The 27,279-nt window shown below is 34.7% G+C and overlaps 3 protein-coding genes across 3 annotated transcripts; 2 read left to right on the top strand and 1 right to left on the bottom strand.

Moving 5' to 3' along the window:
• Nucleotides 1-2,024: 2,024 nt before the first annotated feature.
• Nucleotides 2,025-9,935, bottom strand: LOC126687841 (uncharacterized). Its single transcript, XM_050382397.1, has 8 exons — nt 9,795-9,935; nt 7,339-7,400; nt 5,658-6,846; nt 3,846-5,570; nt 3,063-3,692; nt 2,827-2,893; nt 2,627-2,722; nt 2,025-2,545 (listed from the first exon to the last, which is right to left on the bottom strand). Exons 1-8 carry the CDS (start codon nt 9,933-9,935, stop codon nt 2,025-2,027), a joined length of 4,431 nt encoding a protein of 1,476 aa, XP_050238354.1.
• A 1,978-nt stretch (nt 9,936-11,913) lies between these two features.
• On the top strand, nt 11,914-14,167 carry LOC126686474 (uncharacterized). Its single transcript, XM_050380529.1, has one exon. It carries the CDS (start codon nt 12,007-12,009, stop codon nt 14,020-14,022), a length of 2,016 nt encoding a protein of 671 aa, XP_050236486.1. The 5' UTR covers nt 11,914-12,006; the 3' UTR covers nt 14,023-14,167.
• Nucleotides 14,168-24,464: 10,297 nt separating this feature from the next.
• LOC126687050 (uncharacterized) lies at nt 24,465-26,723 on the top strand. Its single transcript, XM_050381401.2, has one exon. It carries the CDS (start codon nt 24,511-24,513, stop codon nt 26,593-26,595), a length of 2,085 nt encoding a protein of 694 aa, XP_050237358.1. The 5' UTR covers nt 24,465-24,510; the 3' UTR covers nt 26,596-26,723.
• Nucleotides 26,724-27,279: the final 556 nt, after the last annotated feature.

Here is a 27,279-nt window from a genome sequence, read left to right as displayed (position 1 = left end):
ATGAGTGAATTCACATAGTTACTCAAGCATATTAATAAAAGCAGAAATCGCATGTAAACACACTTTGTGCAGCCAAATAACCGATCCAAATGAAACCCTAAGAGAAACCCCATTTGGTTAACTGTGACTAATGTCACAGTTCGTGCTCTCTTGTTTAACACAGGATGAAATGTGAACTCACATTGTCACAATCATCTTATCTCTGTGTAAGGTTTGCTGGGCCGTAAATTAAATTACTGGCTCCCCAGGATAACCTGTTAGGTCTTGGCCGCTTTGCAAGCATCTGGCCAAAGAACCCAACTAGTATGCAATGCAATGTTTTATTAATACCGGTGATCACACAGTTCTATTGTTGCCCAATAGATAGCACGTTCCAGTGGATCTATATATTGGTTTCAAATCGACTCTATGCAATGCAATTTCAAACACATTTTTAGTTATAAATGTTTTGGCATCAATATTCAAAAGTAAATATGCGAACTCACAAAACCGTTATCCACAAAATAGTTCTCGTTCACCCTCTACTCTCCTGGTCCGGTAGCTTGCTTGCTCGTCGGATCTAGTTAGAAAAATATTATTAAACACAATCGAAACAAGAATTCTAACTCTAAAGAGTAGACTCTCTATTGACATTACTAAACATATAACATATCTAGTCTATACTCATTTTTAATCTCAACTCATAGTCCTCTAGCTATTAATCATTTTGATTAATAGAGGACCTAATTAAAACATTTCTAAGTTTTAATTAATCGAACTTCCTTAAACGTCCAAGTTCTTTTTAGTCCTTATTGAACGTACCGTTCAAAATTGTTCAAAACTCATTGGTTCGGAACCCGACGTGCGAAAGCACGTCGGAAACACGCGCTGGCGCGAGGCCCTGTGCGCCCGCACAGGACACTGTGCGCCCGCACAGGGACAGTGTCCCTGTGCGTCCGCACAGTCTCATAGAGACTGTGCGCTCGCACAGTCGGGCTGTGCGTGCGCACAGCCTAGGCTGTGCGTCCGCACAGCCTGGCTGTGCGTCCGCACAGTCACTGTGCAACGCACAGTGGCTGTGCCGCACAGCCACGGGAACTCCGTTCCCGGGCCGATTTCCGTCGAGCTAAACCCATTTTTCCGATCCTAAACACATATACAAATGCCAATCTATCCATTTTCACTATCGGAACGTAAAATCATTACGTATACGTTCGATTCGATACGGTAACCGTTATATATTCGAATATAATCCATTTCCTATATATCCAAATTCAAAATAACGGTTATAACTTCGATTATTAATGGATTACCGAAGAAATTTGAGTTAGAAACGAGAAATTGGATCGAAACCGTCGAACCTACCGTCGTCCGAAGTCGTCGCCGCACTCTGAATACAAAACCTAAGTTTTAGGTTTCTGAAACTTATGAACATTTCAAATGAAATGTTTATATATATAGTTTGGTTAAATTCCAAACTAGTCCCTAGGTATTCGCGCGTTACTTTAACCCAAATTCTTAAATATTCGTCCGTAACTAAAACGGACAACGAACTCCACATTTTATGAAATTTTAACCACGAATTCCATAATTCGTAATAAGAATAAAAACATAATTTTTATTCTCACGGGACTTATATTTTATTTTTAATAAATCCTTAAAGATTTATTAGGGCTAAATTAGACCCACTTAATAAAATTTCTATCTCCAAATTCTATAAAATTTTAGGGGTAACTTTCTAAAAATATTTTGTGAATATTGACTCCAAAAATATTCACACGAGACTTATAAATTACCCTATTTTAATTTATAAGCATTTCTTATTTCCCGTTAGTTAAAATATAAATATCCAATTTTTATATTTTAACTTCTATAACTATTTTATATTTCCGGAGATACTGTAAATTAAATTTATCCTTAAATTTAATTTACGTTCTCCCGGTCCTATAAATTATTCCTTACGTGGAATAATTTAATCCTTTAATTTTACGGGGTATTACATTCTCCCCACCTTATTAAAATTCGTCCTCGAATTTCAATAAGAACTACGTACCTTGTAAAAACAGGTAAGGATATCGCTGACGCATATCCACCTCCGTCTCCCACGTACACTCCTCTACAGAATGATTTCTCCACATCACTTTCACCATAGGAATCTCCTTAGTACGAAGTTTCCGTAGTTGAGTATCTACTATCTCAACAGGCTGCTCTTCATAAGAAAGTTCCTCATTAACCTCTACAGTTTGTGGTTGAATCACATGAGAAGGATCTGCGATATATTTTCGCAGCATCGATATGTGAAACACCGGATGAACTTGTGACATATCTGGCGGTAAATCTAATTTATATGCTACCGCTCCGATGCGCTCTATAATCTCATAAGGTCCCACATACCTTGGAGATAACTTGCCTCTCTTTCCAAAACGAATAACACCCTTCATTGGTGATACTTTCAGAAAGACATAGTCACCAACTTGAAATTCTATCTCTTTTCTCTTTGAATCTGCATAACTTTTCTGGCGACTAAAAGCAGTTTCCAATCGCTGCTTAATTAATGGTACCTTCTCTGAGGTAATTTGGATAATCTCTGCTCCTGTCAATTTTCTTTCTCCTACTTCCTCCCAACAGATAGGAGATCGACACTTACGACCGTATAATGCCTCATATGGAGCCATCTCGATACTGGAATGATAGCTGTTGTTGTATGAGAACTCTACTAATGGCAAATACACATCCCAGCTACCTCCAAAATCCAGTACACACAGTCGAAGCATATCTTCCAAAGTCTGAATAGTCCTTTCAGACTGTCCATCAGTTTGCGGATGAAATGCGGTACTAAAATCTAACCGCGTTCCCATCGCTTCTTGCAAACTTCCCCAAAATCTAGAGGTAAATACTGAACCTCTATCTGAAACTATTGACACGGGAATTCCATGTAAACTGACTATCTTGTCAATATATACTTGTGCCAATTTCGCCGCAGTATATGATATCTTAATAGGTATAAAGTGGGCCGACTTCGTCAGACGATCCACTATAACCCATATAGAATCAAAACCTTTCTGCGTCTTAGGCAATCCAACCACAAAGTCCATTGTAATCCTCTCCCACTTCCACTCTGGTATGGGTAGGGGTTGTAAAAATCCATATGGCCTTTGGTGTTCAAGCTTAACTTGCTGACACACTGGACACCTTGCTACAAACTCTGCAATATCTCGCTTCATTCCGTTCCACCAATACATCTCCTTAATATCTCTATACATCTTGGTAGAACCTGGATGAATACTATAAGTTGATCCATGGGTTTCCTCCATGATCCTCTGCCTTAAATTTTCAATATCTGGTACACATAATCTGGTACCATACTTCAGTGTTCCGTTAACAACACTGAAGTCTTGACACTTTCCTTTCTCTACCTCCTCCATGACACGCTTTAGTTGAGGATCTTCACCTTGTAGTTCCCTAATCCTGTCGATTAGAGTTGGTCGCACACTTAATTGGGCTATCAAGCTTCCAAGATAAGAAATTTCAAACCTAATGTTCTGACTGAACATCGTATAGATCTCTTTGATCAATGGCCTTCGCCACTCTGTTGTAACGTGTGCTAAACTTCCTGCAGACTTTCGGCTTAACGCATCAGATACCACATTAGCTTTACCCGGATGATACTGTATAGTGCAATCATAATCTTTAAGCAACTCTAGCCACCTTCTCTGTCTGAGATTCAATTCACGTTGATCAAAGATATACCTCAAACTTTTATGATCTGTGAATATCTCACACGTTGCACCGTACAAGTAATGTCTCCAGATTTTCAATGCAAAAATTACTGCTGCTAATTCCAGGTCATGAGTAGGATAGTTCACTTCATGCTTTTTCAGTTGGCGTGAAGCGTAAGCTATTACTCGTCCATGTTGCATTAGAACACATCCTAAACCAACTCTTGAAGCATCACAGTAAACAGTGAATCCTTCAATACCTTCAGGTAATGCTAGCACTGGAGCTGTCGTTAGACACTCCTTCAGTTTCTGAAAACTGTTATCGCATTTCTCTGTCCATTCATACTTTGCATTTTTCTGAGTTAACTTCGTCAATGGTGCAGAGATTTTTGAGAAATCTTGCACAAATCTTCTGTAGTATCCTGTTAAACCAAGGAAACTACGAATTTCAGTCACCGAAGTTGGTCGTTTCCATTCCACAACTGCTTCAATCTTCTTTGGATCTACTTTGATTCCATTTTGAGACACAACATGTCCCAAAAATGCCACTTCTTCTAACCAAAATTCACACTTTGAAAACTTGGCGTATAACTGATGCTCCCTCAATGTCTGAAGAACTATGCGCAAATGATGTGCATGCTCCTCCTCCGTACGCGAGTAGATCAAAATATCATCAATGAAAACAATTACAAACTGATCCAAGAAGGGTTTGAATATCCTATTCATCAAATCCATGAAAGCCGCTGGTGCGTTTGTCAATCCAAATGACATAACTAGGAACTCGTAGTGACCATACCGAGTCCTAAAAGCAGTTTTCGAAACATCATCCTCTCGGATCTTTAACTGATGGTATCCTGATCGCAAGTCAATCTTAGAAAAGTACCTTGCTCCTTGCAGTTGATCGAACAAATCATCAATCCTTGGCAATGGGTACTTGTTCTTGATTGTAACTTTGTTCAGCTGTCTGTAATCTATACAGAGCCGAAATGATCTGTCCTTCTTTTTAACAAATAAAACAGGTGCTCCCCATGGTGAAACACTTGGTCTGATAAAACCACAACTAAGTAGTTCCTCTAGTTGATCTTTCAGTTCCTTTAACTCTGCTGGCGCCATTCGATAAGGAGGTATTGATATCGGTTTGGTACCAGGAGTTAACTCAATACAAAACTCTATCTCTCTATCTGGTGGTAATCCCGGTAATTCGTCTGGAAAAACATCTGGATACTCCATTACCACCGGTACATTCTGTACAGTTCCTTGAGCTTTCTCTGTATCCAACACAATAGCCAAGAATGCTTGACATCCTTTTCTCATCATTCGTTGAGCTTTCATAGCTGAGATTATGCTAGCAGTGGATTTTAATTTTTCACTTTGAAGTGAAACCACCTCAATTCCAGGGGTATTGAATGTCACTAACTTCTCACGACAATCCACACTCGCATAATGTCGAGCTAACCAATCCATACCTAATATAACATCAAATGCTAGTACTTCTAGCAAAATTAGATCGGCAAGCAACTCTCGTCCTTGAACATTCACAGGACAAGACGAATAAACTATGTCCGCATCCATACTTTCACCCATTGGCGTGGCTACTGATAATGGATTTTGCAAGTAAGCGGGTTGCTTTCCCATCTTAATCGCAAAACTCGGTGAAACAAATGAATGTGTTGCACCCGGATCAAATAATACTAAAGCATCCATGGAAGCTATAGTAAAAATACCTTGCACAACTGCATTAGAGGCTTGAGCCTCTTGTGGATTTAGTGCAAACACCCTGGCTTGACTCCCCTCCGCTTGAGAGTTCTGACCAGTACCTCTTCCTCCACCATTTCTTCCTCCACCTCGATTATTACCAAAACCTCTTCCTCTCTGGCTAGTAAATGTACTACCAGTTTAACCTTGCCCAGATGCCGCCGGAAACATAGGTCTCCGCTGCTGCTGAAAAGGTTGAGCAACACTGGCAGCAGACCCTTGTGCTCCTGACATCGGACATTGTCTTGCATAATGGCCTGGTTGGCCACAAACAAAGCACGCTCCTGGAGCAAGGTGACACACTCCATAGTGTCTCCTCCGACAATTCTGGCAATATGGAGTTAAAACTCCAGAACTTCCTGAGCTACGTCCACTTGAACTAGCTCCAGGGGTATTGAAACGCTTATTACTCTTCCCTTTAAAATTTTTACGTCGCGGTCCAGTAAAACCACTTGGATTAAACCACATTTGTGTATTGGCTGTCGCACCAACTTGATCACTCCTTGTCGACACTGGTGCAGTAGAATTTACAATTCTGCCAAACTGTACCAACGAAGTTTCCATTTGACGTGCACTGTCTATCAACTGGATCAAATCTCGGTTCACATCAGAAACAAGGCTAATAAACTCGGGTCCTAAACCCTTGATAAAACTCGCATTCGCCCTTGCTGGATCAGCCATCAAATCAGGTGCAAATCTTCCCAACCTAGTGAATTCCGTCACATATTCTTGTACTGACCTATTTCCTCTTCTCAAATTCAGCAATTGATCACGATAACTCTCGGTCACAGAAAATGGCAGATAAAATTCTCTGTACCGATTAACAAACTCTGCCCAGGTCATTTGATTCATCGTAGGTTGAATCATACGTCGAAACCAATCTTTTGCTGGTCCTTTCATTGACATTTCAACTAACAAGATTGACTGTCTCTCGTCAGCCTGTAAACGTCTAGCATTACGCTCAACTTCCTCAAGAAAATCCAATGCATCGCCTGAACCATCAAATTCTGTTGGTTTGAGCCGCATATAAGCCAAAACACTGTCTCTATCGACATTTGCACCAACACGCTGTTGTTGTTGCAATAGTTGCTCCCTATGCATAGCCTGATTCTCCACTTGGTTAGCCTGCATAGCTGCAACTCCAGCTAAGAACTGATTAAAGTCGAAGCCTGGCGCGTTAGGTTGTTGTGGTATCCCAGGAGCCTGAACTGGTTCCTGTTCCTCCACAGCTTGACCTCTAGCTCTACCTCTAGGTCTACCACGCCCACGGCCTCTACCTGCTACGTTGGCCGGTTCATGTTGCCCTATATGCACAGACGACTCATCATGAGCCTCTTCAGGTGCATCTCGTATCATCGCAGCTCGACCACGAGTTTGCCTTTGGTCAGCCATCCTAACCAAATCAAACCACACTGCAATCAAATGAAGAACAACAAATACAAATCCAACATGAACACATATAACCATCTCAATGGTCACACCTCACGTGCTCATGCGTATCACAATATATAACTCATATCCAACACATTCTAAATTCACAACCTAAGGAAAAGCTGAATATTTCACAATTAAATGATGACATATCAAGGACATGACTCAAATCCTATTGCTGCAGTAGTTCCTTAGACTCTACTATTCGAGTATCGGCAATGTTACTGTAGACATTCCAGTTCTACAACATTGCTCTGATACCAACTTTGTCACGACCCGATTTCCGCTTAGAAACTCGTGTCGAGACCGGCGCTAGGGAATGGGAATGATTGTTCCGAAACCCGTAGCAAGCCTAGGAAAAACAGTAAAAACTTTTCGCGTTTTGAAAACATAAAAGGTTTCAATTTCTTTTCGCAAGTATTTGAAAACCTTCAATTAAACGTGTAATCAAAACCATGCCATCGCATTTTTGGACTCAGGGTAATACATGTATACTGCACACACCTTGACACAACCCTGCCCAAAAACAATGTCAGCGGTGCAAACCAGTTATCATGTCAAGTACTGGTTTAAGCATGCCACTTAATTAATCACAAAGCTTTTATCAAAACCAGGTTTCTTATAAACAACTGGCAAAAGCCCTTTTTATAAAAACATGCTTTTGTCCCAAAATGATACTCACAGTAGTTTCATATCAGAGTTTAAGCATTTACAATTGAACTACTGTTCGGAGCTAGAACTACTCTGCAGCTCTAGAGTGACCTTTATTTAGTTACAACTTCCAGAAAAAGATTTGGAAGTCTTGTCACGTCAAAATATCATTTACCTGTGAAAAGGGAAATCAACGGGGGTCAAATATGAGTGAATTCACATAGTTACTCAAGCATATTAATAAAAGCAGAAATCGCATGTAAACACACTTTGTGCAGCCAAATAACCGATCCAAATGAAACCCTAAGAGAAACCCCATTTGGTTAACTGTGACTAATGTCACAGTTCGTGCTCTCTTGTTTAACACAGGATGAAATGTGAACTCACATTGTCACAATCATCTTATCTCTGTGTAAGGTTTGCTGGGCCGTAAATTAAATTACTGGCTCCCCAGGATAACCTGTTAGGTCTTGGCCGCTTTGCAAGCATCTGGCCAAAGAACCCAACTAGTATGCAATGCAATGTTTTATTAATACCGGTGATCACACAGTTCTATTGTTGCCCAATAGATAGCACGTTCCAGTGGATCTATATATTGGTTTCAAATCGACTCTATGCAATGCAATTTCAAACACATTTTTAGTTATAAATGTTTTGGCATCAATATTCAAAAGTAAATATGCGAACTCACAAAACCGTTATCCACAAAACAGTTCTCGTTCACCCTCTACTCTCCTGGTCCGGTAGCTTGCTTGCTCGTCGGATCTAGTTAGAAAAATATTATTAAACACAATCGAAACAAGAATTCTAACTCTAAAGAGTAGACTCTCTATTGACATTACTAAACATATAACATATCTAGTCTATACTCATTTTTAATCTCAACTCATAGTCCTCTAGCTATTAATCATTTTGATTAATAGAGGACCTAATTAAAACATTTCTAAGTTTTAATTAATCGAACTTCCTTAAACGTCCAAGTTCTTTTTAGTCCTTATTGAACGTACCGTTCAAAATTGTTCAAAACTCATTGGTTCGGAACCCGACGTGCGAAAGCACGTCGGAAACACGCGCTGGCGCGAGGCCCTGTGCGCCCGCACAGGACACTGTGCGCCCGCACAGTGTCCCTGTGCGTCCGCACAGGTGACTGTGCGGTCGCACAGTCTCATAGAGACTGTGCGCTCGCACAGTCGGGCTGTGCGTGCGCACAGCCTGGCTGTGCGTCCGCACAGTCACTGTGCAACGCACACTGGCTGTGCCGCACAGCCACGGGAACTCCGTTCCCGGGCCGATTTCCGTCGAGCTAAACCCATTTTTCCGATCCTAAACACATATACAAATGCCAATCTATCCATTTTCACTATCGGAACGTAAAATCATTACGTATACGTTCGATTCGATACGGTAACCGTTATATATTCGAATATAATCCATTTCCTATATATCCAAATTCAAAATAACGGTTATAACTTCGATTATTAATGGATTACCGAAGAAATTTGAGTTAGAAACGAGAAATTGGATCGAAACCGTCGAACCTACCGTCGTCCGAAGTCGTCGCCGCACTCTGAATACAAAACCTAAGTTTTAGGTTTCTGAAACTTATGAACATTTCAAATGAAATGTTTATATATATAGTTTGGTTAAATTCCAAACTAGTCCCTAGGTATTCGCGCGTTACTTTAACCCAAATTCTTAAATATTCGTCCGTAACTAAAACGGACAACGAACTCCACTTTTTATGAAATTTTAACCACGAATTCCATAATTCGTAATTAGAATAAAAACATAATTTTTATTCTCACGGGACTTATATTTTATTTTTAATAAATCCTTAAAGATTTATTAGGGCTAAATTAGACCCACTTAATAAAATTTCTATCTCCAAATTCTATAAAATTTTAGGGGTAACTTTCTAAAAATATTTTGTGAATATTGACTCCAAAAATATTCACACGGGACTTATAAATTACCCTATTTTAATTTATAAGCATTTCTTATTTCCCGTTAGTTAAAATATAAATATCCAATTTTTATATTTTAACTTCTATAACTATTTTATATTTCCGGAGATACTGTAAATTAAATTTATCCTTAAATTTAATTTACGTTCTCCCGGTCCTATAAATTATTCCTTACGTGGAATAATTTAATCCTTTAATTTTACGGGGTATTACAATACAGCAGCTTCATATCCTCCACGTGAAACATTATTTTGACCTTTTGGGTTATTCTTTCTTTGTCCATGAATTCTCTTACCAATTCTACTCCCCTCGATGGTTGTATGGTAACTACGCCAATCTTTGTGGTAGTGTTCATTCGTAATCGCATCTTCATCCCTCCCATGCGTTTGTATGTTGTCCATGTGACTACCTTCACCATGCTGCCTTGATCTACCATTAGCTTTTTTGACCTTGTAACCTTTTTCTCTCTCCTTCTATCTTGAGAGACCCATTAAATGTGCCGAACTCTCCGCTAGGTCAAACGTTAGAGTGCTAGGTTTTCAAGAACGCCTACTCAATCCTTTCCTAATGTTGTGATTTTTTTCTACCATTTCATTGTTGTTGCATCTTTTGCTCCTAACAACATATACGCCATGTCATTCAGGTGTTTTTTCATTAGTTTTCGGGAGTGTGAGTGGTGTTTCTTCAAAGCCCGGTAGTGGAATATCAAATGTTTCAACCATTTTTTTTTCAACATTTAGTATTTTAATTTGTGTTTTCACATACGACGTTAAATGATGGATTTAAAAGATGGTTTAGAGTCCGATATGAGTGTGAAGTTTCGTAGGTTGTCAAGTAGAACTCAACGAATGAACTAATATAGATAAAAGGTAGATGAACTTGAGTTTTTGGATCCAAATTCCACTCTAATTTTTAAGTTAGTAAAAGTGTATTAAATATTTGAATAATAATATACGTATGTGTGTAAAACAAAAGTGTTACCCTTTTTATAGGTAAATATAATGGACTTTTATTTTCTTACTAAAATGAGATTTTGAGAATATGCCTTCAATTAATTAGAATAGAAGGGAAAGATAGGCGGAAGAGAGGGAGTATAAGCCGTCTAGCTCGGAAACGAGAAACAGAAACGACACGAAACTGGGAACAATTTTTTTTAAAATGAAAGACACAAAACATTGAGAAAATATGTAAATAATAAAAAAATATAGGTATATATTTTTAATATTAAAAATTATAAAATATTATATATATATTAAATTTTATTTATATATTTATGCCAATTAATAAAATAAATCAAAAATAGCTAAATCCAATAAAAATAAGAAGATAAGTTTTGTTGTGGATAAAGTAAATAGTAAAATTTATGGGTAATTGATTTAAAAAGATTATTAGTTGAGGACTTTTTAGGTTTTTTTTTAATAGTAATATAATTATTTATATTTATGAAAATAGCCTCAAATATTTCTTTATGAGTTTTTAAGAGTTTTTAAGAGTTTTTTGTTTTTAAAAGGCAAAAAGTACAAAAAAATCCTCGTAGTTTTCACAAAAATACAAGAGAGCCCTTTTACTTTTTTGGGTTATAATTAAGCCCTTTTTGTTTTCAAATACAACAAATAACTTCTTTCATCTAACATCATTAGAAACACTCGTTAATGGCTGACATGTCTTTCATTATCATATAGAAAAAAAATTCAAAAAAAAATATTTAATGTTTAAAATATTTACCGAAAATTTGAGAGGGTAAATGTCCCAAAAGTAAACAAAATTGGTTTATTTATTTGATTTTAAAATAATAAGGGTTTAATTGTTCAATTTTAAAAATATTAGAACTTAATTGTGTCCAAAAAAGTAAAAAGGTTGATCTGTATTTTTGAGAAAAAGTCGAGAATTTTTTTGTATCTTCTGCCTTCTTAAAATGTTTCCGAAACGGGACATGTAATTTGGTCGAAATTTTCGAACTTCTTAGCCGTCTAGTATCGAAATCGTAAATATTTTATTTAAATGCCACACGTAGTAATAGATCTAATATCCTGTTATATGCCATCTAGCAACTTGACATCAAAACTCGTATAAAGTAAAATTACTCAACCGAAAACATCACATATCGAACTAACAATTGGTGACTGTTTGGTGCTAAACCAATTTCAATTTTCCTTCCTCTCAAACAAAGTGACACGTGTAACATTTTATGTGGCAAAAAGAAAATCAGATTTGAAGATTTTGATTCGTTTCACATGTGTGATACATAATAAATTTACAAATTTACCCATATTCCCGACAAAAGGAGCACAAGAAAAAGTCAAAAAACAAATATACAAAGCCACGTGTTGCAATCTTACAAGTCACGAGGACACGTCATCTTCTTTCTCCTTCTGGACACAACCGACCGTTACTCTTTAAGAAACAATCCATCATTTTTGCAAACTCTAAATCTTGCTACTTCACTGCCATATCCATTCCAATTTCACATCCAAATTTTTTGAATCAGAAACAAGAATTCACATCCAATGAGTAGTCCCAAAGGCACCGTCGTTTTCTCCACCGTTCAACGCCCCGACTACGGCTTCGACGTTTACTCCATCAAACTTAACCCTGAGTTCGACACCTCCAAACTCACCGTCTCCGACGAGACCCTCCTCACCGATGGCATATCCATCAACTTCAACGCCCAATTCAGCCCATCTCACAACAATAACGATTCAATCGTTTTCATATCCGAAAGAACCGGTTACCCTGCAATTTTTCTTTCGGGTCCGCAACATTCCAAACCCCAACAGCTACCGTCTCCACCTGAAAGCCTTTTCCACGACCGGCCCGTCGTGAAAAACAACCGTCTCTATTACATCTCAGCCCATGAATACCCGGGTCAGCTTTTCAAAAGCTGGACTGCTCTTTATTCCACTGATCTAGGAGATAAAAATATTACTCGTTTGACCCCTCCCGGTGTCGTTGATTTCAGTCCAGCTATTTCTCATTCCGGGAAGTATATCGCCGTTGCTTCTTACGGATCTCGTCCTTGGGGAGGTGATTTTCTGACGCTTCACACGGATATTGTTGTGTTTAAAGAATCCGACCCGAATAAGCGAGTTGTTCTTTGTGAAAAAGGTGGTTGGCCGTCTTGGTCCGGTGACTCCACTGTTTTCTTCCATCACCAAGCCGATGATGGATATTGGAGTATTTTTCAAGTTAAATTCCCGGCTGATACGGATGATTTTTCCGGCTTTCCAACCGCTCCTGTTCGAGTTACTCCGCCGTGTGTTCACTGTTTTACTCCTGCTGCTATGCATGATGGTAAACGAATTGTCGTCGCCACTCGTCGGCGTAACAGCAAGTTTAGGCATATTGAGATGTTTGATCTTGAATCCCAGACCTTTTCTCCGGTGACTGAGTCGCTCAACCCGAGTTTCAATCATTATAACCCGTTTGTTTCTCAAGATTCGTTGTCCATCGGATACCACCGATTTAAAGGTAAATCCGCTCATGGGGAAACCACCATTCGTAATTTTGAGCCGATTAAGTCGCCGATTCGTGATCTGACTTTAAAGAGACTCAACGGTTCATTTCCCTCTTTTTCATCAACCGGCGATTTAATAGCATACGTCCCCGATTTCAATGAGTCCAACCGAGGCGTCAAAATCGTAAAATCAAACGGTTCAAAACGATGGACGTTAATCAAAGACCGTATAGCTTTCTACACGTCATGGAGTCCGACCGATAATAACGTCATCTTCGCAACGTTAGGTCCTTTCTTTGCTCCGGTTGAAGCAACGGTTCAGATTGCACGGATAACATTCAATCCATCTGATCTCAAATCTGACCGTAATGAAATCCCAATTGAAGTTAAAATGTTAACGAGAGAGGACACAGGTAACAACGCCTTCTCATCATGCTCGCCGGACGGTAAGTCTATTGTGTTTCGATCTGGCCGGAATGGTCATAAGAATCTGTACATAACCGACGCCGTTAACGGAGAGCATGACGGGAACATACGTCAGCTAACGGATGGACCATGGACTGACACAATGCCTAGCTGGTCACCAAAAGGAGATTTGATAGCGTTTTCTTCCAATAGGCATAAGACAGATAGTCCTGTTCCGTTTAGCATCTACGTGGTAAGACCGGACGGCTCTGATTTGAAGAGGATCCAGCTGGAAGGATCAGAGTGGCTGAGTGAGGCAGATAAAGATAAGCTGGAGAGGATAAACCACGTGTGTTTTAGCAAAGATGGGGAGTGGCTTCTGTTTACTGCCAACCTGGCGTGTGTGACAGCAGATCCAGTGTCGGTGCCACATAATTTTCAGCCGTATGGAGATTTGTTTATCTGCAGGTTGGATGGGAGTGGAGTGAGGAGGCTGACGTGGAATGGATATGAGAATGGAACGCCAGCGTGGCATCCAGGGAATGAGGTGGAGTTGCTTAGTTTGTCATTGGAGGAAGCTGACGAGGATGAGCTTACTGGGAAGTTTGATGATCCGTTTTGGATACGTTATGATCCATCGGATGAGAAGGATTGCTGTATGTAGAGGTTGTTGTCAAAGCGTAGACATGTGTAATGTAATAATAATAATAATGTGATGATGTTTGTATTTGATATGTCCCAACTACATTTTTATATGTCGTGAAAAATAGTAATGCCTCATTTTCTAGTGTGGCTAACACACGTTCTAATTTTATTTTTTCTTTCATAACTCCTGCTAGAGAGAAGTGAGTATAATATTATGACAGATAAAAAAGTGATTGCATGATAGAATTTTAATCAAATTTCTGTATTTTATTAGAAAAAACAATCGAATCTGAGTTGAAAATGAGATGTTCATGTCATGTTTTGTAGAATTTTGTGGAAGGAACATGCATCTTTAAATAATTGGGTTTGCATTTTTCTTTTACTTTCTCTATATTTAAATTTTGTTAAAAAAATTACAAATTTATTTAAAAATGATCCATCATAATTACTTTAAATCTAAATTTAGTGTTCGCAATATTTTTGTGAGTAATCGACCGTTCTATTTTAATTTGGTCAAATATAAAGTACATCCCACTTGAAAATAATATTCTTAATTCTATATAGCAAATTTTATTCACGAGATCTTCTCAAAAAAAAAAAATTTATTCACGAGATAGACTCATGTTATGTGCCTTGGAAGATATTTGAAATTATGATAATTTTATTGTTAAAAACATTTGATTGGTTAATTAAAAAGTATATAATAATTAAAAATGATATTTTAAATTTTAGAGTTAATTACATTATAAAATCATCACCTTTATACGAAATTGCAAAAAAAAAACACGATCTTTAAAACGTAGCAATTCAGAAAACCACCTTTCATTTATTTTCAAAAACATCATGGGTATATTTTTAGTGACATTTTTGTTGATGTGATATGACACATGGCACTCGCATTGGGTGTCTAAGTCAGCAAAATTTTACTTAAAAATATATTCATATTGTTTTTAAAAAAAAATGAAAGGTGATGCTCTGAATTGACTCGTTTTGTTTTAAAGTATTGTTATTTTTGAGATTTCGTATAAAGGTGATAATTTTATATATAACTAACCCTAAATTTTATATATTAGAATCTTATTCACTATATATGTTTATGTTATTAGCTTTCAAAGTTAATGGTGGATATATAAAATGTAAGGTGTCTTTGTTGTTTTTTTTTTTTGTTAATAACACTTTTGGACTAACTTTTTTAGAAGGTTTAACCAATGAGTGTTTTCTTCAAATGACATATTTCATTACATATAGATTCTAATTCTATATTTAGTGATTTTTTATTTATTTTCTTTTAGTCAATTTAATTATCAGTGAATATTTTAATTTTTTCCATAGATGCAAACATAATTGTCAAACTATGTAAAATTTTATATTATTTGTTTATTTTGCTACAATATTATTTGTTGGATCAAATTCAAAATTAAATATCTCAATTTAGAATTAACACTAATAAATATATCTCAAATGGTATAAGTGTTGGATAGTAAACCGCTAGATTGTGGGTTTTATTTTATTACACTTAGTAATTTGGTCACAACAATTTGTATTAAAGCAAATTTGGCTTTCAAAATTAGTTTTCAATAATGAAAATTGTAATTCAAAGGCGAAATTATTGGATACAAGAACAACTTAACAAAATGTTTGTTTTGAGAGGGAGAATCTAGCAGTTTAAGTGCTCTAAGTCGAGATAGATTTAAATAGGGTTAATTTTATAAAATTCAAAATATTTATACGAAATTTCATTTTAATCACGATCTTTAAAAATTATCATATAAAATCATGACCTTTCATTTTTTTTTCAAATCTACCATTTAAGTGTATTTTTGTTGACTTAGTTCTTCATTAAATCATTAATGAAAGATCCCAAATTATAGATCGACATTAAATATTATTATCCTTCAGTTAGATTATGTATGGATAGGAATTTTTAGTTAGAAAAAATACACTGAATTTTACTTTGGTAATAGATTTAAAACAAAATAAAAAGTCGTGCCTTTAAATGTCAATTTTTAAATGTCGTGATTAAAATAAAATTTCTTATAAAGGTCGTGATTTTTTTACAGAATTAACCCATTTGAAAATATAAAATTTTGAGAGAGATTGTCGCGATTGAAAATAATATATCGATCAACACTATAGAAAAAATATGAGTTTTGTTTATCCGCCACTTAAAAATTGATAGAACCTTTGTAAGATTAAGGAGTATTTGCAAACAAATCTCAACGTTTTATTTTTTTAGCAATTTAACTCAATGTTCAAAATGTTATGAAACAAATTTCAATCTTTTCTATTTTTGCAATTTGTAGTTCATTTTTATCTTCCAGCTATTTTTTTGTATATCTAGACTATTAGAGAGCCACCTGACAGCCAGATTTGTCCTGATTCACATATTAAATAGCACATCACTCTGAAATAGACTTAGTGCTATATAACCTTCATTTTTGACCCATCTTCTTTAACACACCTGACGTGGCAACAAGTTAGTGGATTTATTAAAAGTTGTTTTTAAGATATATATTTTTGGAGGAAATTGGACGAATTAAATATTGCCACATAAGGAGGGACGATGAATAAGGTATAAAATGATTGATTAAATAGCATTTTCCTGAATAGTGCTATATAACCTTCATTTTTAACCCACCTCTCATTTTATTGCCGAACTTTTTGAAATAATAAGTTTGATAATTTTTGAGAGTCTTTTGTAGATGCTCATTACTGAAAATTTAAAGAGTTAATTACTATTTTTAATTAAAAAATAAATATTTTATAATACTATTTCACGTTAGTCTATTTTCAAGATTTGGTTCCATTGACATCTTTATAGTTGTCTGTATCTTGGGTGAGGTCACTGGCTACGTAATAATAGATTGGTGTTGGAACAGATATGCAGCAAACCTAATCAGATTCAGGTATGCATTAAGATCCCCACTAATATCTTTTAATTACTTTATTATTATAATCTAATGAGAAATGACTAATTAAGCATCACACATAAACTGGAACACTCAAGAGCCTATTTCATTGATATATACACAGCAAACCATTTCCATGATATAATTAATAAATAAATTAGGCTAAATCCGAGGTCCCTAAACTATACAATTTTGGTTCATCAGATTCCTCAATTTCTATTTGGCTTTTTCAAATACCTAAACTTTCATTTCATGGTTCATTAGATCCCTCAATTTCTATTTGGTTTCCTCAGATCCCTAAACTTTTGTTTTTTTGATTCATTAGGTCCTTAAAAGAGATCCATTTAAGGACTTAATGAAATAAAAAAGCAAAAGTTTAAGGACCTAATAAATCAAAAAATGAAAATTTAACAATCTGAGAAAGCCAAATAAAAATTAAAGGATCTGATAAAATAAAAAAATGGAAGTTTAGGAACTTGAAGAAGTCAAATAAAAGTTGAGGGATCTAATGAACCAAAACCGTATAGTTTAAAGACTTTAAAATAGGTTTAGTCAATAAATTAACGGTCACTTTTTTAAAAGCAAAAGTTTTTTTTAATGTAAAAGCAAAACTTAATCAGCAAACTCCTGGAAAGTTTAATGCAACAACATTTATCTTTTATTCATTATGAACCTAATTCGCCATATAGGATTATGAACTATCTATGACATGTGTGACACGTGGTGCTATTAAATATTGCATCCAATCAATAAAGTGTATTTAATTCTAATTAAAATATTATTAATTAATATGATATTTATTGATTAGAGACAACATTTAACAGCGCCAGCTGTCATTTTAAATTCGTTTCATCTTCTAGCTACTTCTTCTTTTATTTTATCCTTATTAATTTTAGTTATGGGATTAATTTTTTATTTGTTTCTCTTTTAATTTCTTTTCTCAATTTTATGCATAATAAATTCAAAATTTTCAATTAGTGTTGTTTTTTTTATGTCATTTGCATGACACTTATGTAATTTGCATGAAAAAAAGGCGCAATTCGCATAAGTATTATGCAAATTGCGTTTGTCTTCCACACTAGCATGCCAGTGTGAAGACAGATGTGCATTAAAGCAATTCGCAGAAAATATTTTGTAAATTGCTTTAATCCCGTTATAGGAATCGGTCAAGGATTTTCTGTAACATGATAGATTTATTTTCTGTCACCCAATTCACATAAGTGTTCTCCGAATTGGAGTCTATATAACAAAAAAAGAAATTTCAGTCTTAGTGAGAACGAAAAAAAAAAAATTAGATAGAGAGAAGGAAAGAAAAGAAAAGGCTAAACTCATTTAAAGGCCATTGTACTTTATATTTTTTTCCATAGATCCTTATACTTCATTTTTGTATTATCTGGTCATTCTACTTACCTATTTTTTATTTTCAGGTTCTTTTTAAGTTTTTTTCAGTCCTTTTGTGTGACTGGAGGAAGAAAATATTATAAATAGAGGGACTGGAGGAAATAAAAACTGTAAATAAAGGGACTGAAAAAAACTCAAAAAAGATCTGAAAATCGAAAATAGATAAGTAAAAGGATCAGATAATATAAAAATAAAATATAAAAATCTATGGAAAAGAAATATAAAGTGCAGGGGCCTCTAAATAGGTTAAGCTAAAAGAAAAATAGAAAGAACTGAGAAGGGATGGGATGGGGTTAATCTCCTCATTCTAAAGTGGTGGGGAAGTTTATCTAGATAGGTAACTTTTTTTTTTTGAAATATTGATATAATTTATGAATACTTTTTTTATACATATGGACAGGTTAAAATATATAATTTTGGAAAAGAAGTTTGACGGAGGATTTTTATTTATTCCTATATAGCTAACGGGAACTAGAGGTAAGTTTTGTTTTTTTATTTATCATAAAATTTAGTTATTAAATTATTATAAATGTTAGAAAATAAATAATTAGAGAAATTTGTTATTAGAATTAAATTGTTTTATTTATAAAAAATTTAATGTTATAAATTTCAAATATTAAATAAATGTTAAATTTTAATATTAAAAAATATAAATCAGATTTTTATTTTTCAATATTAGACAAATTTTGAATATTTAAAAAAATGTTAGTATCTAATTAATGGAGTCTGTTTTCTGATCTGGTGGATTAACCTGCAAAACAGGGTAGAAGTTAACTGGACGGTGGTGGTCCGATTAATTCTCCCATGCTAAAGTCACTTTAGGCTTTAAGCAGCATTTTTTAGTATATGAATGTAATTGTGTGTTTAAGTATACCTCAAACTCTTTATATAGTAGCTGAATGATAGGGAAATGATTCCTATTTAGTAAGGTTTGATCCTGAATAGGAATGTAGTTTTCTATTCGGGTGTAAGTTTTATTCAGGAATATCTTACTAAACAAGTTTATCTTCCTAAGTTGGAGATTGTATCCAAATAGAAAAGATTTTCATGAATCTTATCGTTTGGGCGAATCCCTTGGTCGATGCGCTTTGTCCGAGTCTTCGAGGGATTCGGCCTTATTTTCGTGATTTGACTTACTATTCTGGTCAAAGCGAATCTCATGGACTCGGTTGCTGGTTTTATCCGGCTTAACCCGAGAGTCTGATATCGTCTCGGAGGACTGATCTCATGCGATTCGGCTCCATTGCACTTATGATAGGATTCAGTATCTATCACTGATTAAAAGAATGTGAAAATAATATTATATATTTTAAATGTTAAATTTTAATTTAAAAAAGTTGGCTTAGATTTTAGAAAAATGTTAGATTTTAATTTAAAATAGTTGGATTAGAATTTAGAAAAATGTTAGATTTTAAATGTTAAAAATATGAATTAGATTTTTATTTTTCAATATTAGAAAAATATTGAATATTTAGAAAAATGTTAGTTTTTAATTTAAAAAATGTTAAAAATATTATAAATTTTAAATTTTAAATATTAGATTTTAATTTTAACTAAAATGTTAGATTTTAATTTTATAAATGTCGGATTAGATTTTAGAAAAATGTTAGATTTTTAATTTTAGAAAAATGTTAGATTTTAAATGTTTAGAAAAATGTTAGATTCTAAATGTTAAAAATTTGTGTCAGAAAATTACGAATTAGATATTAAATGCAAAAATATAAATATTAGAAATTAAATGTCGTAAAATATGTGTTAGACAAATTTTTTAATGTAGGGATGATGACGAGAATAATACCGTTGTTATTGATTCCTTGGGATGGTATAATAATGAACACTCCGGGTAGGGTAGAGTACCATTTGGGTTTACATAAGAAAAGTTTAATTGAGTAATCAAATGAATTATATAGAGTTGGAAAACATAGTTAGAAGGACTATTGGTTTGAGGGCTGAAGTTGAGATTACAAAGATTTATTTACGAGTATCCCGAATTGTAGACAATCAAATTGTTAGTTAATTTACATATCATATGACGACTGATGAGCATATGTATGCCATGCTTTGTAATGCTGCGGGGACTCGCGGAATGCAATTTATAGAGTTGTACGTAAAGTATAATATGGACAATCAAGTTATTGAAGTGATTAATAATATTAACCTAGATAAGCCTGGTGATTAATATTGGTGAATAAGAGGAAGAACCTCACCACTATGGGGGTCGGCACTGATGACAACGAGGATGACGACGACAACGGTAATGAGAATAGGGAGGATGCTAAGGCTGCAAAGGATGATGAGGGGCCTGAGGCTGATGCAGTAATTGACAAGGATCAAAATACATAGTATCGGCCTCAGTTTGACTACATGCATGCAAATGTCGATGAAATGTAGGTGAATACGAATCCGTAATCTGAAAAAATAAAATTTGGAAAGTTGGGAAAGAATATGAAAAAGGGATTATTTTCACTTCGAGATATGATGTACAGACTTTTGCAACCAAGTATTCAATGTTATAATAAAAGGAGCATAAAATTTATCGTACAACTCTTACAACAATAGTTTTGGTATGCCGGAGCAGCGTCATTTGCAATTGGAGGTTGTTGGCAACGCAATTGAAAAGAACCGGGGAGTGGAAATTAACAAAATATAACGACCGTCACACATGTACTCCTCAATTTGCCTCCAAAGACCACAAGAAGTTGAAATCCAAAATAATTGCAGAACATATCCGGACGCAATTGGTAGAGCAGCATGATATAAGGGTGAAAACCCTTCAAGCTGAGATTTTGCATAATTACAGAGTTCATCGTCGATTTGGTATGCTAAGGAAAAGGTCATCGCAAACATGTTCGGAAAATGGGACGACTCTTTTAAAGAGGTCTGCAACTTTATGGCTAATATGACCCTTACTGATCTGGGAACATTGTGGCACGCTAAAGGTACAAATGATCGTTTAACGAACTATTAAAAAAATGTCTATTTCTATTTTCTTTCGAGAATGAAAAATTACATATGATTAAATTATGTGTTATACATAGGTACTCCTGTCGTGCGAAATGGAGAAGTTGATCCTGATTTCAAAAAGTTCAAGCGGATGTTTTTGACTTACGAGCCTATGGTCGAGGGCTTTCCATATTGCAAGTCTGTCCTCTCATTAATGGGACATTATTATTTGGAAAATATAAAATGTTGTTGTTGATTGCGAGTGCAATGGATGGAAACAACCACATCATGCCGCTCGCTTTTGCCCTAGTGGAAAAACAAAGCTCAGAAAGCTGGATGTATTTTTTGACTTGTGTTCAGAGGCACATATTGGGTGATCGAAAGATGTATATCATATTTGATCGGCATCGCGACATTATATATACTCTGCGAAGAGAAGAATGGGTCGAGTTCGCTAACAAATTCTACATTCGACATTTAGTGAGCAATTTTCATACATTTATACGAAGCCCGTATTTGAAAAATTTGTTTAACATATATGTTCTTCCATAGAAGAACCGTCGGCGAAGACCGCCATAATTTTTTTCGGCGGTCGGTAGAAGGCGGTGCAAAAAAATATTGGGTCGTTTCAGAATAGATTTGGAGAAAAAATTGGTAGTGTTTTACGAAATTTTTATTTTTATTTTAGTTGATTTAATTAGGTTTACATTGAATTTTGATTGGTTTAATTGAATTTCTATTTGTTTAATTCGATTTCGACGTGTTTAATTAGGTTTCAGAGTATGTAATTGAGTTTTGATTGTTTTAATAAATATTTTTAAATTTAAATATTATTTAATTTTATATATTTAAATGAAGAAAAAAGTGAAAATGATTAAAAATATTAAAAATATAAAATTGGTAAGTATTTTAAATATTAAATATTAAAGATGTTTTTGAATTTTTTCTTAAAGACCTAGAGGGAAAAAAACTAATATAGTTAGCGTTTGGTGCATTATGAACCACTTTAGACAATTTCCAAATGATAATTGAGTCAACTTCGATCTCAGGGACTTATTTATTTTTTTGATCCCATCTCAAAGACTAAAGTGAGCATTAATTTTGCCTTCCTTTTTTTTTTTTACGTTTAAAAATAGTCCTATCTAAATTTGCATGTATCAATTTAAGGTTGTACAGAAAAAATTCAAATCAACCAAATCAAACCAAACCAACTAAATATTACGGTTTAGAAGATTGTTGGTTTGATTTTAATTTAGAAAATATAAAAAAAATAATTACTGACATGGTTTGCGGTTTCAAAAATTATAAACAAGTATAAACCAAACCAAACCAATATATACACATACATACATATTTTTATTAAACTTATAAATATTAATTTAAAAATAAAATTTCTGTCACTATTTTTTAAAAGTGTACTTGACAAAATAATATATTTAAATATCATATAATAAAACAACTATTTATATATTTATAATGTTATATTTCTATAATATTAAGATATTATATTAATAAAATATAAAAATTTATATTATAAAAAATTTATAATTTTTTATTTATTTATTAGTCACTATTATAGTTTGTTATATAAATATAACATTTATTTTTATGATGAATAAATATTTTTATATTTTTATATTTTTTTTATCTTAGATACATATATAATTTTTTGATGATGATTCAAAATAGTTTTAAAGAAAAAATTATCAAATCAAACCAAACTAATTTTGCTGGTTTATAATGTGTGTGGTTTGATTTTGGTTTGAAAATTTACCAAACCAGTATAATTGGTTTGGACTAAAATATCAATGATAAACCAGTCAAATCAGACCATGTACTCTCTATGTATCATTTAAGAAGTTCATCTGATGATTTTAGTGTCATTTTAAATATAATTTATTTATTTATTTTTCTCCTTAAATATTAACGACAATTCATCTAAATCATCATTTATAAATTAAAAACATAAAAATTATTGTCATTTTAATTAATGAATAAAAACATTATTTTTTTATAAACGGGACGAAGAATTTAGAAAGTAGATTGTCTAATAATTGATATTTAATAAATTAATAATTAATAAAATTTTATAGAACCAACTTCAATATTATGCCTTAAGTTTACTAAATTAGTAATTTTAATAATTAATAAATTTTTAATTTACCATATATATTAATTATTAGACGGTCGACTGAATATACTGGACTAAAATAGTATCTCAAGTTATAAGTTCCTACTATAAATAGAAAAATGTGCTATTATATGTCTATTTTATCAAATTACGTCATTATAAAAAAATAGGTATTTATTTATTATAATAATTAGATATTTATATATTCTTAACCTATAGTAATAATCAGTGCATATTTTTTTATTTTAAATTTTTAACTATAATTTAATTGAGATATAAATTTAAATAATTAATTTTATAAATTAATTATTTTTTTAGGATATTTATTTTTGTGAAATAGACTAACAATCCATTTTTAGCCGTCTATTGTGTAAATATTATTGCTATCCTTGAAAAACATATTGCGTTTAATTTATAGTTATGCGCTTTCTGTGTCAATTTAGTTGTTTATTGTTTTTATTAAAATTAAATATTTAGTTTAGAAAATTATAATTTTTAAAATTAATTTATTAATTTATTTTAAGATCACTTTTTATTGTTATTATTTTTAAAAAGTAAATTAATCATAATATTTATTACAAATATGATAAAAAAAATAGAAATAAATTTAAAATTTAAAATATTAACTGTATAAAACTAATGAAATGAATAATTATTTTAAACTGGTATAAATTTTATGAAGAAAATTCAATTCAAACATGAGGAGGAAACACGTCATAATAATAAATAATTTAAACCATTTTTGTAAACATCCATCCAACGGTCTAAAAGCAGAATATAGAAATTAATGAATGCAAATAAAAAATTGAAAAATTGATTCTTTTCACATTTCCACGTTATTCACATCCAGAATGTGCTATCATTTACAACACCAGAGAAATAGACTACCGACATAAAAAAAAGTATTAATAATATTATATAATTGATTAAAATATTGTATTGTTTCCATAAAAGTTTTTATTAACACTGGCAAATAAAAAAACAGAAAATGATAAGCTGAAGTTAGAGCTACGTGTCTCAATTCCACACGGTTTCATTCAGCCACCTGTACCAATAAGATTGCACCATCTCTCTTAAAAACCCACAGTCGCGTCTCACTTCTAATCTCAATAACACAATCACAATGAATCTACCCAAAGGCACCATCGTCTTCACCACAGTCGGCCGTCAATCCTACGGCTTCGACGTTTACGCCGTCAAACTACCCTCCGATATCTCCACTTTATCCAACTCCGACGAAGTCCGTCTCACCGACGGCATATCCCTCAACTTCAACGCCCAATTCGCCGACGACAATCTCTCCGTCGTTTACATCTCCGAACGATCTTGCTTCCCTGCTATTTACCTATCCAAACCCGGTGAAGAACCCCAGCAGCTTCCAACTCCGCCGGAAAGCCTCTTTCACGACCGTCCGATCTTCAAGAACAACCGTGTCTACTACATCTCTGCTCATGAGAAGCAAGATAAGCTTGTCAAGAGCTGGAACGCTCTCTACGCTACAGATCTGAACGATGGGAAAATTACTCGTTTAACCCCGTATGGCGTCGTTGATTATAGTCCAGCTATTTCTCGCAGCGGCAAGTTTTTCGCCGTTGCTTCTTATGGATCTCGCATCTGGGATGTTAAATTTCAGGATCTTACTACGGATATTGTTGTGTTCGAAGAAGCCCACCCGGAGAAACGGGTTGTTGTCTGTGAACTGGGTGGTTGGCCGTCTTGGTCCGGTGATTCTACCGTTTATTTCCATCGGAAGGCTGAGGATGGGTTTTGGAGCATTTTTCAGGTTAAATTACCGGAGAATTTGGATGATCTGTCCCAGTTTCCGTGTACTCCGGTTCGGATTACTCCACCGGGTGTCAACTGTTTAACTCCTGCTGCTATGCACGATGGTAAACGAATCGTCGTCGCCACTAGACGGCCTGGGTCGGTTTACAGACATATCGAAATATTCGATCTTGATTCGAACACTTTTCACCCGGTTAGTTTGCCAGTCAACCCAAATTTCCAGCATTTCAACCCGTTTGTTTCTGACGACTCGTCCTTTATTGGGTACCACCGGTTTAGAGGCGAAGAAGCTTCAGGAGAAACCACGATTCCAAATCTCGAACCGGTTAAATCTCCGGTGGAGAATATTAGTTTGCTGAGACTCCACGGTTCATTCGCCTCGTTTTCTCCAGATGGTAATTACATAGCCTTTAATGCCGGTTTAAGTCAAGGCTTACACATCGTTACATCAGACGGTTCAAAGCGATGGACTTTACTCCCCAGAAGCCGTACAGCTTTCTACACTTCATGGAGTCCGACAGAGAATAACGTTATCTATACTACTCTGGGTCCTGTCTTTGCACCGGTTGATCGAACGGTGCAGATTGCTCGTGTCTCCTTTGATTTGTCCCATCTCACGCCTGATCGAACCGAAATCCCATGTGATGTTAAGATGCTGACAAGAGAAGAGTCAGGTAACAATGCTTTCCCGGCTTGTTCACTTGACGGTAAGTCTATCGTGTTCCGGTCAGGCCGGAACGGTCATAAGAATCTATACATAATGGACGCCGTTGAGGGCGAGTTTAACGGTAGTATCCGTCAAATAACGGAGGGAGCATGTAGTGATACTATGCCTTGCTGGTCACCTAAAGGAGACTTGATAGCCTTCACTTCGAATAGGCATAAACCGGATCATTCTAATCCGTTTAGTATGTATTTGGTGAAACCGGACGGTTCTGATTTGAAGAGAGTTCACTTGGAAGGATCAGAATTGCTGAGTGATTCGGAGAGGGAGTGGATGGAGAGAACAACCCACCCGGGTTTTACTGACAATGGAGAGTGGCTTTTGTTCGCGTCCAACTTAGGCGGGTTAAGTGCTGAGCCAGTGGCGGTTCCACGTCAAATCCAGCCGTATGGAGATGTGTTTATGTGCAGGTTGGATGGGAGTGAACTGACGAGGCTGACGTGGAACGGTTATGAGAATGGTACGCCGGCGTGGCATCCAGGGAATGAGCTGCTTCGTCGAGCAGGGGAGAGGCTGATGGGACCGGAGAAGAGGGTGCTGCAATTGCGCTCAGCAAACAAGCCGCAGCTGCAAAGCAGGATGATTATGCTTGCAGCAAATGTTGGTGCTAGTGATATACATGATGCGGATGAAATTCTGGATGAGGAGAAACGCACCGGGGAGTTCAATGATTTAACATGGCTAAACGTTACTGAGTAGTGATGCAGTTCATTTGCTGTTTGTGTTTGTAATTTGTTTTGTTCGTTGTGTGGACTGGAATATTTATTATTTATGCAGCACTGTTTGATTTTGAACAATAGTTGGAAATAAAAAAGATATTTGATTAACTTCATGTCTAAAAAGAAACAAAATTCCTGTGATCCAAGCAAAATTTCATGTTTGTTAACTAGTAAAGGTTTTTGTATTGCAGACAAGCTGTTTGTGAAATTGACTAACTTAACTGAATGTGGCTGCCATTTTAAATTGTGTGTTCATAGCCTAAGCCCTGATGCGAGTGAGAAAATAAAATTGTTAGATCCCATTGTTGCGTCCTGACTACAAACTCACCGTGTCTTAAGAGATAAGAACATGTAATGTAATGTGGTGTAGATGACTGGGCCAAGCTTTGTTTATGGAAAACTGCTTTGCATCACATGCATTGTTGGATTGAAGAGGCATATTATATTATTCTTTACACACGTTCTATCTTGAATATTAAATGAAAAATTGATTAAACAATTATTTGGCTTCTATGCTTGTTCGCCAAGTTTAACCATACTTTGACATTTGGTAAAATGCATATTAAAGTTTTGGAACCAATATTTTGACCATGCTTTTCTTTTGAAAATTAAAATTAGTATTGAATTTTGGTCTAATTTAAAAAACTGAAATTAATTTATATTT

This window comes from Mercurialis annua, linkage group LG6 (genome assembly GCF_937616625.2).
Source record: "Mercurialis annua linkage group LG6, ddMerAnnu1.2, whole genome shotgun sequence".
In the NCBI taxonomy this organism is placed as follows: Eukaryota; Viridiplantae; Streptophyta; class Magnoliopsida; order Malpighiales; family Euphorbiaceae; genus Mercurialis; species Mercurialis annua.
This window is presented reverse-complemented; position numbering and strand designations above follow the sequence as displayed.

Bases quoted from the DNA above. Each gene is read 5' to 3' on its own strand.
- LOC126687050 (XM_050381401.2), top strand. From the start codon at position 24,511: ATGAATCTACCCAAAGGCACCATCGTCTTCACCACAGTCGGCCGTCAA.
- LOC126686474 (XM_050380529.1), top strand. From the start codon at position 12,007: ATGAGTAGTCCCAAAGGCACCGTCGTTTTCTCCACCGTTCAACGCCCC.
- LOC126687841 (XM_050382397.1), bottom strand. From the start codon at position 9,935: ATGGTAGATCAAGGCAGCATGGTGAAGGTAGTCACATGGACAACATAC. The intron at 5,571-5,657 runs GTTGCTCAACCT...TTTACTAGCCAG, and splicing joins CACAAGGGTCTGCTGCCAGT to AGAGGAAGAGGTTTTGGTAA. The intron at 3,693-3,845 runs GTGAACTATCCT...AATCTCAGACAG, and splicing joins GCCAACTGAAAAAGCATGAA to AGAAGGTGGCTAGAGTTGCT.